The sequence below is a fragment of the Echeneis naucrates genome, chromosome 6 (genome assembly GCF_900963305.1).
Source record: "Echeneis naucrates chromosome 6, fEcheNa1.1, whole genome shotgun sequence".
Lineage (NCBI taxonomy): Eukaryota > Metazoa > Chordata > Actinopteri > Carangiformes > Echeneidae > Echeneis > Echeneis naucrates.
The window spans coordinates 3,307,967-3,323,575 of NC_042516.1; the positions used below are offsets into that span (position 1 = coordinate 3,307,967).

The window sequence follows — 15,609 nt, forward strand, 5'->3', positions numbered from 1 at the left end:
TTGAACAGGAAACAGCCAATTTAATTCTAGGATTATCTGGGGTCCCTCGGTCCGGTTCAGGTCTAGCCGTCAGCTGACGGAAGTGACGCAGTATGATGTTGATGCAAGGGGCTTGCTGGGACAGCTTTAGTCGGACGCCATTTTGCTCCTGGAAACAGAGGAAGAGCAGCAGCGCTATAAGCGACCATAGAGCCGTGCACAATCCCAGGTAGGTCTGCTCCTCAGTGGGTAAGAGGTTCCATGCAGCCCTGCGGCGGTGTGGAAGCTGTCAGTGCAACTAGATACAACCACCATGTGTGACACAGTGGAGGGTTAGCTGAGGAGCTAGCACTGAGGCTAGTTCATGACTGACCAGGAGCAGTCGAGACCCGTGTTGATGTGTTGCCTGGGGAGGTGGTAGTAAAGTTGACTATAGTGCCGTAGGCGTCCTTCGGCTGGGGCTTTAAAACCGGGACCCGGACGGAACAACGCAAACACTTAAGCTCGTGCTGTTTGTGGGAAGGAGTTGGCCATGACCTCCTTTCCTGTGCGGGGGGACGATGGGTGTCACACGGCCTCCACCTGAGTAGCTGTCCGTTATCGCATACGACCCCGATCTCTCCTCAGGTGGAGAGGACTGGAAAGACCACTTCCAGCACCAGCTCTAATGAAGGTGTTTTATTTTTTATTTTATTTTTTTTTTTTGAGTCTGCGCCCCACCCCACATTTGAGAGATGGGACCTGCATGGTCTTTGCATGTACTTGCAGGTACTGATGAACATGAACGCCGGTCCAGCCCCCATATTAAAGCCAGTGTCATCGATCAAGTCCTCCTGTTTACCATCCATTGATCAGCCCTCAATGATCCATAGGCTATTTGGTCAGTATTCATATATACCAAGCCTGTGGACATTAAACTGGGCCGTTGTGGCAGGCTTGTTCTCCTAACTTCAATGTAACTCAGCTATTGTGACTTGACTCTGGCTCTATCCCTGTATAAGACTTCGTAACCTTTGCCTCAATGCAACTCATTGCACGCTGCAGTTAGTGTTTTGTGGAGATATGAAGTAACTTGTCAAAAAACGTCCTCTTTGAAATTCATTTCCTTCCTAAGTAGAAAGTTTTCTGTTTTTCATTTAATTTTAACGTAATTTATCCATTTTAAGTACAAGTTCAATGCCGTTACTGAGTCACAATCCATTGCATGTATGTGTGTATGTATGAATGATTCATGATTACTTGTCCTTTACCGTTTCTCTGTAGATGCAATGGCGAGTCCAGGGAAAGACAGCTACAGGATGAGGAACTATAAGAATAAAGCACTGAATCCTCAAGAGATGCGTAGAAGACGAGAGGAAGAAGGAATCCAGCTACGCAAACAGAAAAGAGAGGAGCAGGTAAAATATTTGACCTCATTTAAAGCACAATGAAAAATGCAGAATGATTAGTCCTAACTTGTGTTAGTGTTGTGAAAATTTGTAGACCCCAGGCTGTGGTGTTGAAAGCAAACTCATTCAGGTTGGGTATTTTAAGCAGTGTATTCTACAGACTTATTATTTTATTATTTACACATAGCTAGTATAATAAGTGCTAGGTTTTTATCCTGATAATATTGGCTGTGAACCAGAGAGCTGAGTTATGAGACGCAACACAAGCCTCATCCATCTGGCTTGTAGCCTTTGAGCTAGGCTAATGTTTTTAGCATCCTGTACCCTTTTTTGCCCAGTTTTAGTCTTTTCAATCAACTATATTGTAATTTTAATGCGATAATAGGCTTATTAATCACTTATGAAATAAAATATTGTGAAATAAATAATAATAAAAAAAGCTTTAATCTTTATGAAACATATTAAATTTTTTAGGAAATCTTTTCCATCAATATTAAATCGATTACATTATCATAATTCTATTTTTGTGAAATATAATTTTGGTATAAGTTCATCTGGCATTTTTTTTTTTAACAATAACATGGTTTTCCCCTATTTCATAATTAAGATTTTTCAAAGTGCCTTTTTATTGCACAATTGGCTCTTTCAGCAGAATGACTCTATCAAGGCAGAAAGGCTGCAGTCAGTTCTGTGATTGGCTGATCATTTTTTTTCAGCCTTTGTAAGCAGCAGCACAGACTGGAGGTGAACATACTGCAGGACAGAGGGTGGCAGTGTGCACTTCCAAATATGGTAACTTGATACTGAAAATGTGTTGTGAGGGAATAGCATGAAGTGCACATTTGACCATAGATATGTTGATGTTTTGGTTTTTTTGTTTTGTTTTGTTTTTTTTAACAAGAGATTCATACCAACAGGGAGGACTCAATATTTTGAAGTAATCTATTTTATCTAGTAATGGTATTAGCAGGACTGCTGGAGTCTCCATAAGTTTGAATAACTGTGAGAAATCATCAATTTTACACAAGATACAGATGGACACTGGATTTTTGTAGTGCAGAACACTGAAGGAAATTCATGGATCCTTCTAAGTGTACATGGATATGATAGGGAATCTAAAAACTAAATTTTGCCTGATGGGATTTCAGATGGGATTGAAGAATTAGTGAAGAAGCCAACTGGTTATGTCTTAGTAAGGGAAATTTTAACAATGTCCCAGATAGACTGTCTAGATAGACTCCCAATAAAATATACGAACCACAAATATAATCTGAGTATTAAAAACTTTCACACAAATCTTTCCTTTAATAATAATTAATATTTGGAGACATGCTGCATTTGATCCTTAAAGGTGATATGGTAAAATCAGTAGAAGCGGTAGTCATGAATGTAATTTATTTTGAGACCATGAATGCTGTAATTAAATTAAAATGTTTACAAAATTTAGGAAAATGTGAAAATTATCTGTAATATTTCATGGCCTTTGGAATTGGCATGTTGAAGGCGTACAAAAAGTACAGAAAGCACAAAGCAGTCATAAGACAGACAGTGACAAAATAATGATTTAATTTGAATAACTATTGTTTATTCACACTGTTAAGATATTAAAGGGATATTAATGGGAACAGAATTTACGACCGCATACATTATAATTTGCTTGCATTATTAAATAGTTTATATCAAATGTGACACGTTTAATTAAACAGTCACTCACAATGGTGCCATTGATGGCACGTTTTTATTAAACATTAAAAGCACAGTATGTCTGAGTATTTACATTAGCAACAGAACAATGTATTCCAAGAGTATAAAAGTTTGTATGTGGTTGTTAGTATGCTCTCTTTGTATGAGAGCTGCACAATATGCAAAAAAAGCAATTCACTTATTTTTTAATTCAAAATGCTTTTTATTTTCACTGATTTTTTTTTTTTTTGCTGTTTGTTTTTAACCATTTCACTATCATTATTATTATTCTTATTTCTTTAGAGTTATTTGGCCATATAAAACTGGGATTACATGGCATGCGCTCTGAACCACCCAACCACTAGTGCTCACATAATTGATCATTATTTTCAACTTTGGTTAAAATTGATTCACCAGCTGGAGCATAATTAAAAAAGAAAAAAAAAATCTCAGAGTAGCTTGAGCTCTAAGCTGGACAAATGCTCATCAAATGAAATAACCAAACCACCTTACACATTAAAGAGTATTTTGCTTATTTTGCCATTAAAGATTTCTCGCTCATATTTCCTCCCCGCAGCCTCTTGGTACGAAACTCAACACTAAGCCAATCTGAAAACATAACCAGGGAAAATTTTCAGGGTCTAGAATGCATTAGAGAGTAAATCTGTATTTGAATAAAGTAAGGTGGAGAGGTCACTGTGTGTTGATGTTTATATTGTTACTGTCAGTTCATCCGGCCAACAGTGTGTTAATCATATGACTGTGGCTCTGTGTGGACAGCTGTTCAAGAGGAGAAATGTGTGTGTACCTTCTAACGATGAATCCATGCTGGAGTGTCCAATCCAGGATCCAGATATCAGCTCCACAGTACCTGTCACAGGTGTAAGTATATAATAGTGTGTATCAGTCTGGCCTGAAGCTGATCTGTGGCTCTACCTCATCTGCCAAAGATCTTGTGTTTCTGTTGCTTTGTTTAGCCAGACGCTTAACTGAGCAAACTCAGAGTTCTTTGAATATTTATCAGATGGTGGTCTTTGTGCAGGATGGAGTGATAACTCCTGATATGATCCAGATGATCTTCTCTGAAGATCCAGACCAGCAACTCATCGCTACACAGAAATTCAGGAAATTACTCTCTAAAGGTTTGTGTTGCATCATGGCAATATAATGTAATATTAATGAAAATTATAAGATCAGAGGTTTCTATATCATCACATTTTTAACTCGGTGTCTGTTGTCCAACTATGCCACTGATCAACTCAACAGAGATTGAAGTGACAGAAGACAGTGCTTACATTTCAACAGACAGACATCTGCACTGGTGACCAGCAATGCGTATTAATTTAAATGATTATAACAAACAGACGGCAGGTGGACTCACTTAGTACTGGTTTCACTGATTGTAACATAAGATAGTTTGCATTCTGTTGAGGTCTAAGGAGAACTTTGTTTCATGTGCAATAGTTGTTCAAAACCACAGCCTTGTTACACACCTCAGTCAGTCCAAATGATGAGAATCTTGATGCTCTGTTCAGTTGTAGAAGACTTCTGATCTGTTCCTCTGCAGAACCCAACCCACCCATAGACGAGGTCATCTCCACACCCGGCGTTGTCACTTGTTTTGTGGAGTTTTTGAAGAGAAGTGAAAATTGCACACTACAGGTGAGAACTCCACACAGCTGCACAATGTTCACAAAGATCACAAGACTATGATACTGTGTGTGTGTGTTACTGAAAGCTGTGTTTTCAATAACACATCTGGTTAGTGGGTCTGACATCCCCACCCATCAGACCTGGTGTCTCAGTGTGATGAATCTCATATCTCTAGTGCCTATTCAGCAGGACAGGAGAATCTGTGTCTCATTTCCCTACAAGGCTGACTGATTGTGTTGTATTTACTTGTGTTACCTATAGTTTGAGGCAGCCTGGGCCCTCACCAACATTGCCTCCGGCACCTTTCTCCACACCAAAGTGGTGATTGAGACAGGGGCTGTTCCTATTTTCATTGAGTTGCTGAACTCCGAGTATGAGGATGTCCAGGAACAGGTGAGAGACTGCAACACAATGCCATCAGGCTCAATCATACTACTCTCATTTGGGTGATAGTCAACACATAGATACACAGAGATGTGGGTTTGTTTAAATATGTATAGTTGTATTAGACCAGGGGTCGGCAACCTTTAACACCGAAAGAGCCATTTGATCCGGTTTCCACGGAAAAGAAAACACTGACATCTAAAATGAATTTATTTATGAACGCATTTATTAAATAGAAAGAAAAAATATTTAAAAAAACAACAACAACTTCCCTTTCATGCTTCGGGGTTCACCCCAGCCGTACACTTATTAGTGCTTTGACTACCCTTTTGAAGATGGGCTATCATCTTATCTAAAATGAAGATATTTATGTATATATTGCTTTTTCTTACCTTTACACTTTGTATAAACAACTAAAGTGTGTTGCTTATGAAATCCACAGTGAAGTGCTACAGAGAAAATTTAATTTTATCTATGTAATGAACACATTTTGAACATTTTGAATTCTTGAAAAATAATACAATGTCTGAATGTCTCTTTCAAATAAATGAAAAAGCTGAACTTAAATTATCCATGTAGCAAACAAAAGCAAAAAAATGCTGTGAGCCGGCATCCTTATATCGCCTTTGGGCTTTCAGAGCATGTAGCGGAGCCTTGACCTGAATTTAAAAAATAAATTGGGGAAAAAAGCACTGTGTCACTAAACAATGAAAAATAAATATTTGAAAAATATCTGCATAAATATTTATTTTACCTGGTTAATGGGACTTCTGTTCCTGAACCTCTGCGCACAGCGTCTGCAAATCGGGGCTGTACAAAGTCACTCATCTTTACGCAGGACTGTAAGCTGTCATCTGTGAGGCGTGAGCGGTGTTTGTTTTTAATGTAATTCATGGTGGAGAATAGCTGCTCACATACATATACAACCGGTCGAGGCAGATGGCCGCCCCCCCTGAGCCTGGTTCTGCTCGAGGTTTCTGCCTCTTAAAGGAAGTTTTTCCTTGCCACTGTTGCCAAGTGCTTGCTCATCGGGGGATCTGTTGCGTCTCTTTAAATAAATTTATAAAGAGTTTGGTCTAGACCTGCTCTATATGTAAAGTGCCTTGATGTAACTTTGTTATGATTTGGCGCTATACAAATAAATCTGATTTGATTTGATTCGATACATATGTGGATCCGAAGATCGACAGGACTCCAAAGGCATATGTCTTCATGTTCATGTAGGTGTCGGGGATGGCATTCCATGTTTCAAACACGAGTTTGTCCGGTCCTGGAAGGTTCTCAATATCACTCCATTTGTGATTCTGAGCAAGAGTGGCCTTCTGACGGGCAACATCTTCAAGGTCCTCTGTCAAGCGTTTGAATTTGGACACCCACATGTGTTTGTCAGCTATGTCAGCCAGCTCCAGCTCCAGATCAGGTTGACTTACACCTGCAAATGCAGTCACATTTAGCAGGGATGGATCGATGTTCAGGGGAATGACGGGGAAGGACAATGTGGTTTTTTCCTCTCTGAACTCACGGAATCGTTTCCCAAACGATGCTTGCATTGTGGTGATTGCAGACTGCAAATACTCTGAATTGATCACCTTGTGAGCTTGTTGGAACTCCCTTAAAGAGGGGAAGTGAGACAGTGTGCCTCTCTGTAAATCTCTGGCTAAAACTGTCAGTTTGCACTCAAACGCTAACACCTCCTCCAGCATGTGTAGCGCTGTGCCTCCTCTCCCCTGAAGAGTTGTGTTCAGCGTGTTCAGGTTCGCTGTCATGTCCACCATGAAGTGCAGCTTTTCCAGCCACTCTGGCTGTTCCAGCTCAGGAAAGGTGAGCCCTTTGCTGCTCATGAAAGTTTTCACCTCTCCCAGACATGCAGCAAAACGTTTCAGCACCTCTCCTCTGGACAGCCACCGGACTCTGTTGTGCAGCAGGAGATCAGAGTATGTGCTGTCCACCTCATCCAGTAACGAACGGAACTGGCGGTGATTTAAACCTTTTGCCATTATTTTATTGACAATCTGAATGACAACATTCATGATCTCTGTACATTCTGAAGGAAAAGTTTGCGCGCACAATGCCTCTTGGTGCAGGATGCTGCAGCAAGGCCACAAAGCCCCTGTGCGCTCCAGTCATACTCGGTGCCCCATCAGTAGCCACTGACACTAGGTGGGTTGTTTTTTATTTCTTTGGCTCGTAAACAATCAATCACAGCCTCACAGATGTCCTCCCCCCGTGTCTGGCCTTTTAGTGGTATCAGCTCAACCATTTCTTCCTGTGGTCCGGCAGAGTTCACATATCAGCAGAACAGCGCTATTTGTTCAATGTCACTTTTGTCTTTGGACTCATCACAGGCGATTGAGTACGCTGCAGCTGAATTGATGTCTTTAATTTGCTGTTTTGTGATATTTTCTGCCATTTTTATGGTTCTGTCTTTGACAGTCTTCGCAGAGAGAGGCATCTCTCTGATTTTCTGCACAATTTCATGCTTGTTTTTAAAGTCCGCGAATAGGTGTTCTGAAATCTTAAGGAATGATTGTTTCATATAATCTCCATCTGTGAACGGTTTCCCATGCCTGACTATTTCCTGAGCGGCCACAAAACTTGCATATGTAGTTGAATTTGCAGACTTCACCCACTTCTTTAAGTGATTTTTCGTCAGATCAGCCTTCCGCATCAGTTCCGAAACAGCTTTTTTTTCTCTCTTCTCCCTCTGGATATTTTTCAGCAAAGGCTCTGTGTGTAATGTTGAAATGTCTTGCGACATTTGACCTTTTATTGTTAGACAGTTTTTCTCCACAAATTAGGCATACTGGTAGGCCACTCTCATCAGAGGTAAATGCAAATGAATCTGCCCAGGCATCATTGAATGTTCTATTTTCTTCAGATATTTTTCTTTTCTTACATTTCTCCATACTTGGCCTTGCTGGGGTTGAAAGTCGCGACAAATGGACGGCGTTTTGGCGGGTATACCGGCTTTCGCGAGTATGACGTTTATTTGGAGCGACGAAAAACAATAAAATATATTTATTCTAATATGTCAGGATCACAATAATCTTCCAATTTAAAACTAAAATATTAAAGAACTAACACAAATAAAATACACTTCAATTAAATACTTAGTTTTTTTTTTTTTAGTAATTTATTTTCCCAAGCCACTCAGAGCCGCAGTATAAGGATGAAAGAGCCGCGGGTTGCCGACCCCTGCTCTAGCCAAATGCTCACTGATGGTCCACGCTATGGAAAAACTTGAAGATGAATCTGAACTGTTGACCCACACAGGTGTTGTAGGCCTGTCAGATTATGTTGACCATGTGTTGGTGTGTTTCAGGCAGTTTGGGCATTGGGAAATATCGCAGGAGATAATGCAGAGTGCAGAGACTATGTTCTGAACTGTGGGATCCTGCCGTCCCTGCAGCAGTAAGTCTACCCCTCATGTCTGTCAGCATGTGCCATGTGTCACCTTGTATTCACTTTACAACTGGACTTTGTTTCTTGTGTCACATACAGGCTACTTGCTAAATCCAACCGCCTCACAACAACCCGCAATGCAGTATGGGCTCTGTCTAATCTGTGCAGAGGGAAGAACCCACCTCCAGAGTTTGCCAAGGTCAGTTTAGCTGTCAGACTGACCTGGAATCCTGTTGAATAGGTCCAAATCTAAAGCAGCATCCCTCTCTTTGTTGTCTTCCTCTGGTGTCAGGTGTCTCCTTGTCTCAGTGTACTGTCCAGGCTTCTGTTCAGCAGTGATCCAGATGTGTTGGCTGATGCCTGCTGGGCCCTGTCCTACCTCTCTGACGGCCCCAATGAGAAGATCCAGACAGTCATTGACTCAGGGGTCTGCCGCAGGCTGGTGGAGCTGCTAATGTAAGAAGCTGAAAGACCACATCAGAGTAGTTATTTGAGCAGTTGAGGAAACAGGCCAGGATGACAGGTAGGGGTGGGGCAATAATGGATGATTTTCAGTGAGAGAAATAATCAGCTTCACAATTACTATGGATTTTAGTATGAAAAAACTAAACTTTTGTTCTTGCTGCATGGAAAAGAAAGAGAAGCTTTGTTTCACAAGTCCATTATTTTTTTCCAGCTTCTTCCTTTTTTTTTTTTTTTTTTACCCCTCCACCCCACTGAAGTGAACTGACAACAGGTGGATGTCAGTCGGGTGGAAACCCCTTGTTTGTTTGAGTTCACACTTATATATAAATGTTTGAAATAGAATTACACAACTGTTTCACTTAGAATCTCAAATTCCAGAACAGCACAACAGTATGAAGGAAGCACCACCCTCTATAGTTGGCATATTCTTGTGAAGTGCACAAGGAAGAAATATCCTGGAACATTCCTGTAAGTTGTTGGTCTGATGGGAAACTGTGTTGGTTAGTTGAGTAGGTGATTTTAATGTAATTTCTTTTGTTCTCTGAGTCAGGAGATAATAATTCCCACAAGCAGATGATTGAATCAGATTCTCAGTGTGTTTGGGGGAAATTTGCCTGGATGTTTGTGTGTCTCCCCCGTAGGCACAGTGACTATAAGGTGGTCTCGCCTGCCTTGCGTGCAGTCGGAAATATTGTGACAGGAGATGACATCCAGACTCAGGTAGACACAGATTCTCTCTCTTCAGCCCCTCATTAATTCACATAGGAGCAACACTATTATTCAGCATGTGCTCTGATTTCCCTCTATCACCTCAGGTAATCTTGAACTGCTCAGCTCTGCCTTGTTTACTCCACCTCCTCAGCAGCCCCAAGGAGTCTATCAAGAAGGAAGCATGCTGGACTGTGTCCAACATCACAGCAGGAAACAGAGCTCAGATCCAGGTTTTGGCTGCTTTACCTGACCTTAGTATTTCCTGTGTGAGGAAAATCTGTTGTTCAGTGCAGCTGACAGCATGTCTTTTCTTATCAGAATGTGATTGATGCCAACATCTTCCCGGTCCTGATTGAGATCCTCCAGAAGGCTGAGTTCCGCACAAGAAAGGAGGCAGCGTGGGCCATCACCAATGCCACCTCAGGAGGCACACCTGTACAAATCAGGTGCACTCACCTTCACTTAGATATTTTCTTATCATTGTACAGTATTGTACAGTATGTATATCAGGAGTGGGCGTTTTATAAGGTAGGCCATGGTTTTTCATTTTTCCACTTTAAGAGCATGTGGTTTTGGAGAAGCATTAGTATCACCACTATGATCTCCCTGAAGTAATTAAAAAAAAAAAAAAAAAAAAAAACCTTAAATGTAAATAATAAATTATATGGGGATAATTTCACTATTCAAACAAAAATATAAATCAATGAATACCTCCCTATCTGAACAGGTATCTGGTGTCTCTGAATGCCATCAAACCCATGTGTGACCTGCTGACTGTGATGGACTCTAAGATCGTGCAGGTTTCTCTGAATGGTCTGGAGAACATCCTTAGACTGGGAGAACAAGAGGCCAAACAGAACGGAACTGGCATCAACCCATACTGTTCTCTCATAGAGGAGGCTTATGGTAAAGCTCTGCAGCACAGCACAGCATAACACAACACTTGACATGACAACAGCCGTTTCAACAAATATCTATGGGACAGTTCTTTCATTATTAAAAACAACTGAATCTTCTCTTTCTCTCTGACAGATCACATCAAACCACATCTGACATTCAAATGTACATTAAAATGTGAGCTTTATATTGTTCATGCATTATTATGACTCATCAGCAGTAGGGACATTTTGCTGACACCCCTGGCAGACCAAGTAATTGACCTCAAAATGGTCTAATCACAGTACCTGAGCTACACAACATAACCCGCGTACTAACACAGGGCAGGATTTAGTCTATTTATTCCTTTTAATAAATGAAAAGCAACATTGATTTCTATTTAATGAAAGTTTTGGATTGTGGTTGAATAAAAGTGTGTGTGTGTGTGTTTGTGTTTGTGTTTGTGTGTTCGTTCCTGTCTCCCTGCCCCTGCTTAAGGCCTGGACAAGATCGAGTTCCTGCAGAGCCATGAGAACCAGGAGATCTACCAGAAGGCCTTTGACCTGATCGAGCACTACTTCGGCGTAGAGGAGGAGGATGCCAGTTTGGCTCCACAGGTGGACCAGAGTCAAGGCCAGTTTGTCTTCCAGCAGCAGGAGGGGCCCATGGATGGTTTCCAGCTTTAACTCCACATCATATCCAATGCCCATTTTTCTTTGTCTCTGAGTCTGGGCCTGCTGGTCTGGGAATTCTCCTGGTACCTTACCTTGTCTCTGCTGGACCAGCTTCACCACTTCCTCCCTGCACCTACACCTCTAGTATGCCTTCACAACAACGCACACTCTGAAGAGACATAGAGGTCTGTGAAAATAGAGAGAGACAGTGAGAGCTGATTGAACTTGTTGACCTTGTCTGAGACAGTAAGAGCCAATATTTTGAACCAAGGTTCAGCTGAGTGGCTTCCTGTTGTGAAACACAAATTCACGTAAAACAGGAGATCTCTTCCTTTAATGTTCCTTTGACCTCCTGTTATGATTAAAGTCATAATGTTTATGTTACAGTCAGAAACAAATCAACATTCACATCCCAACTACCTCTGAGAGAGTGAGAGAGAGGGAGAGGGAGAGGGAGGGAGAGGGAGAGAGAGAGAGGGGGAGAGAGAGGGGGAGAGAGAGAGGGGGAGAGAGAGAGGGGGAGAGAGAGAGAGACCCCCCCCCCCCTGTTGGGGCAGTAGAGACTGATTTGTAACTCGTGGATGGGAATACAGTTCTTCTTTGTGTGCTGCTGTTGCCACACTTGTGCTCTCTGCTCCTGTGTAAAAGGATTAGATGAGCACCTGGACACTTGAGGTCTTTACCGGTTGGTCTTGTTGGAGCGGCAGAGGAGCTGCTCCTCTCCTGCACCCACTGCTCTGACTGAAGACAGCTGCACCCTCGAACCTGTATCTGGTCTGCAGCCTTCTGGTGGTTTGAGATCTGTGACAGTGTTTGCTGCTTCTTTTCTGTGTGAGGGCAGTGTGTGCGCTGTGTGCAGCAGTCTTCCTAATCTTCTTTTTTCCACCCACAAGACTACTACGATTTTTTTTTTTTTTTTTTTTTTTTTTCTCTTCTGAAGTCACTTGTTTCTGTAATGGGATGAGTCGACTTGGAGGGTTTTGTATATTATATATACATGTGAGAAAATGTAACCAGAGTATTTAAGTGGCTACAAGAAGGTGTGATATGCAATTATGTTTCCTGGCTGATATGCAGTTGTTATGTTTCTATCATGCTGAGGATGTTTGTCTCTGCTAAACCTTTATTCAGATTTTTATTTTCCATGTTCTTAGGTTGTGGGTGAAGTCTTGGAATGGAAGCAAAGTGGGGTTTTTTTTGTTTGTTCGTTCTTCTTTGGTTCCTGGCATCATGCCACGACCATGATTGGACAGTTTTTTGTTTTGTTTTGTTTTTTTCTCAATTGTGCACATCTGAGCACCATTGGCTGCTGGAGAATCAAACATGAAACGAATCAAATATTTATGAGGAATGAAAAATATTTGTAATGCAGAAATGACATCAAGCACATTGAATTGTGTATAGTTTTCTAATATTTCTGGTTTGTATAATTGTATATCATTTTTTTAGGTTTTTGGTAGTGTTTTTGTTTTTCTCCTGTTGGAGTTGAGTTGCTGTTTTGTTGTGGCTCTCAGTATAAGTGTGTTTTGTTTCCTTGGGTCTGACTAGGACCTGGCTCTGAGTGGGGACACACACTTTGATTGTGTAACAAGAATTAATAAACTGATTTATCGGCTACAAACTGAATGCACTGCAGTCCTTTTTAATGACCTGCTGTTATGTTTTTCAACTCCTGTTACCTTTCAGAAGTTTACACTGAACTGTAGAAAAGATGATGATATAGACATTTTATCACGTTTTCTTCCACTGAGTTTAGCATGCTAAACAGCTAGCTGTCCTGTAGATATAATGGTGTGAAAAAGTGTTTGCCCCCTTCCTGATTTCTTAATTTTTCGCATGTTTGTCACTTAAATGTTTCAGATCAAACAAAGTCAAATAGTAAACAAAGATGGCACAAGCAAATACAAAATGCAGTTTTTAAAACAAACGTTTAAATGAAGGGGAAAAAAAAAAAAATCCAAACCCTCATGGCCCTGTATGAAAAACTGATTGCCCCCTAAACCTAATAACTGGTTGGGCCACCGTTAGCAGCAACAACTGCAATCAATTTGCAACAACTGGCAGTGAGTTTTTTTTAGAGCACTGTTGAGGCATTTGGCCCACTCATTGTTGGAAAATTGTAATTCAGCCACATTGGAGGGTTTTTGGGCATGAACTGCCTTTTTAAGGTCATGCCACAGCATCTCTATCTGATTCAGGTCAGTACTTTGACTTCATTTTGTTTTTTTCAAGCCATTCAGAGTTGGACTTGCTGGTGTGTTTTTGATTGTCCTGCTGCAGAACCCAAGCATGCTTCAGCTTGAGATCATGAACAGATAGCTGGACACCTCCTCCTTCAGGGTTTTTTGGTAGACAGCAGAATTCATGGTTCCATTTACCACAGGAAGTCTTCCACGTCCCGAAGCAGCAAAACAGCCCCAGGCCATCACACTACCACTGCCATATTTTACTGTGGGTGTGATGTTCCTTTTCTGAAATGCTGTGTTGGATGGAATGGGACACACATCTTTTTTTCTCATCAGTCCACAGAACATTTCCCCAAAAGTCTTGAGAATCATCAAGCTGTTTTCTGGAAAAACTGACATAAGCCTCTTATGTTCTTTTTGCTCAGCAGTGGTGTTTGTCTTAGAACTCTGCCTTGCAGGCCATTTTTGCCCAATCTCTTTCTTATGGTGGTGTCATGAACATTGACTTTAACTGAGGCAAGTGAGGCCTACAGTTCTTTGGATGATGTTGTGGTGTCTTTTGTGACCTCTTGGTTGAGTTGTCGCTGCACTCTTGGGGTAATTTTGGTTGGCTGGCCACTCCTGAAAAGGTTCACCACTGTTTCATGTTTTTGCCATTTGTGAATAATGGCTATTACTGTGGTCCGTTGGAGTCCCAAAGCTTAAGAAATGGCTTTATAACCTTTTTCAGACTGATAGGACTCAATTACTTTGTTTCACATTTGTTCCTGAATTTCTTTGCATTGGAGAATGATGTCTAGTTTTTGGGGATCTTTTAGTCTACTTCCCTTTGTCAGACAGGCCCTATTTACTCTAAGTACTCTACTACTCTGATATCTTGATTGAAAAGAAGTGTGGAAAAATTCAGGCCTGGGTGTGGCTAGAGAAATTGAACTCAGCTTTCCAAAGATGCGATAAACCACAGTTAATTTAAGTTTTAAAGGGGGAAGGTGGGGGCGGGCAATCCCTTGCCATGTAGGTTTGGATTTTTTTCCCCCTAAATAATAAAAACCTTCATTTAAAAAAACAGCATTTTGTGCTTACTTGTGTTTACTTGTGTCATCTTTGTCTTTCATTCATTCATTCATCTTAAACTGCTTCTGTTTCCTGGGTCACGGGGTCATCTTTGCCTAATATTTAAATTTGTTTGATGATCTGAAACATTTAAGTGTGACAAAATGCAAACAAATGAGAAACCATAAAGGGGGCAAACACTTTCACACCACTGTACAGCTGCTCAGAGGATGTGTTATGATCTTTTGTCAGATCAACAATGGCTGAAGCCAATTTTTGGTCCTGCAGAGTTACTGTCCTTAATGTTTTAGATGTTTCCTGCTCCAAAACACCTGATTCAAATGAGTAGCTCCTTATCAGCCCTCAGCAGAGCTTGATGATGAGCTGATCATTTGAGTCAGTTATGTGGGAGCAGGGAACATCTAAAACGTGCAGGAAAGTAGCTCTCCAGGGCCCTCATTTACAAACGTGGCTTACGTCACTTTCTACGCAAAGGTTGTGATCTATAAAAAACAGACTTGACTGGCGAATGTGCGCACCCCTAAGCAACCTGACTGTCAGGTTTTGAGTTAATTCTGGTGTTTAGTGTTCTGTCCATCTAACTTCCTGTTTTATTTTGTAGTCCTGGTTCCTGCGTGTTCCCTGTTATGTTACTTCCTGGTTGTGTCCCATGTTGATTGCCATCCCTGCCCTAATGTGGATCACCTGTGTCTTGTCTAGCACGGTGTATTTAAGTCCTGTTTTCCGTCTAGTCCTTGTCGGATCATTGTTGTTTTGTTCCTGCCTTGTCCTTGCTCTGTCCATGCCCTGTCTAGTCCTTGTTAGTTCTTTGCCAGATTCTGTTCCTGCTCTGTCAGTTCGTTATTAAAGTGTTTTTCATCGTCACCTACCTGGTTTTCCGGCTCCTGCATTTGGGTCCTCCCTGCAACGCACTCACACCACGTTTTCCGGCGTGACACTGACGAGCACAACAACCCTAAATATAAATCCAAAGCAACCAAAGATGTTTCACAGTTAAAAAGTCAGAATGACTACCGTAATTTGACATCACTACTGTGATGGAAAGTAATTGAATATTTACAATTATAGTAATACTGTAGTTATGTAAAATTGGTGGATATAATATATTATTTCATATATCCTATGTTTTTATTT

The 15,609-nt window shown here is 41.1% G+C and overlaps 1 protein-coding gene across 3 annotated transcripts; it reads left to right on the forward strand.

Annotated features, from left to right (window-relative positions):
* Window positions 1-107: 107 nt before the first annotated feature.
* On the forward strand, window positions 108-11,697 carry kpna5 (karyopherin alpha 5 (importin alpha 6)). 3 transcript variants are annotated; one of them, XM_029504233.1, is made up of 15 exons: window positions 108-208; window positions 1,243-1,376; window positions 3,831-3,932; window positions 4,093-4,192; window positions 4,618-4,712; window positions 4,965-5,096; window positions 8,410-8,498; window positions 8,589-8,688; window positions 8,782-8,945; window positions 9,333-9,422; window positions 9,596-9,674; window positions 9,770-9,895; window positions 9,984-10,111; window positions 10,393-10,571; window positions 11,040-11,697. In XM_029504233.1, the coding sequence occupies exons 2-15, from the start codon at window positions 1,248-1,250 to the stop codon at window positions 11,225-11,227; spliced, it is 1,701 nt and encodes a 566-aa protein (XP_029360093.1). In that variant the 5' UTR covers window positions 108-208; window positions 1,243-1,247; the 3' UTR covers window positions 11,228-11,697. The 3 variants fall into 3 exon arrangements, with proteins under 3 accessions (XP_029360093.1, XP_029360091.1, XP_029360092.1); XM_029504231.1 differs by lacking the exon at window positions 108-208 and adding an exon at window positions 748-859; XM_029504232.1 differs by lacking the exons at window positions 108-208; window positions 9,333-9,422 and adding an exon at window positions 749-859 and having other exon boundaries at window positions 11,040-11,696.
* The last annotated feature ends 3,912 nt before the right edge of the window (window positions 11,698-15,609 follow it).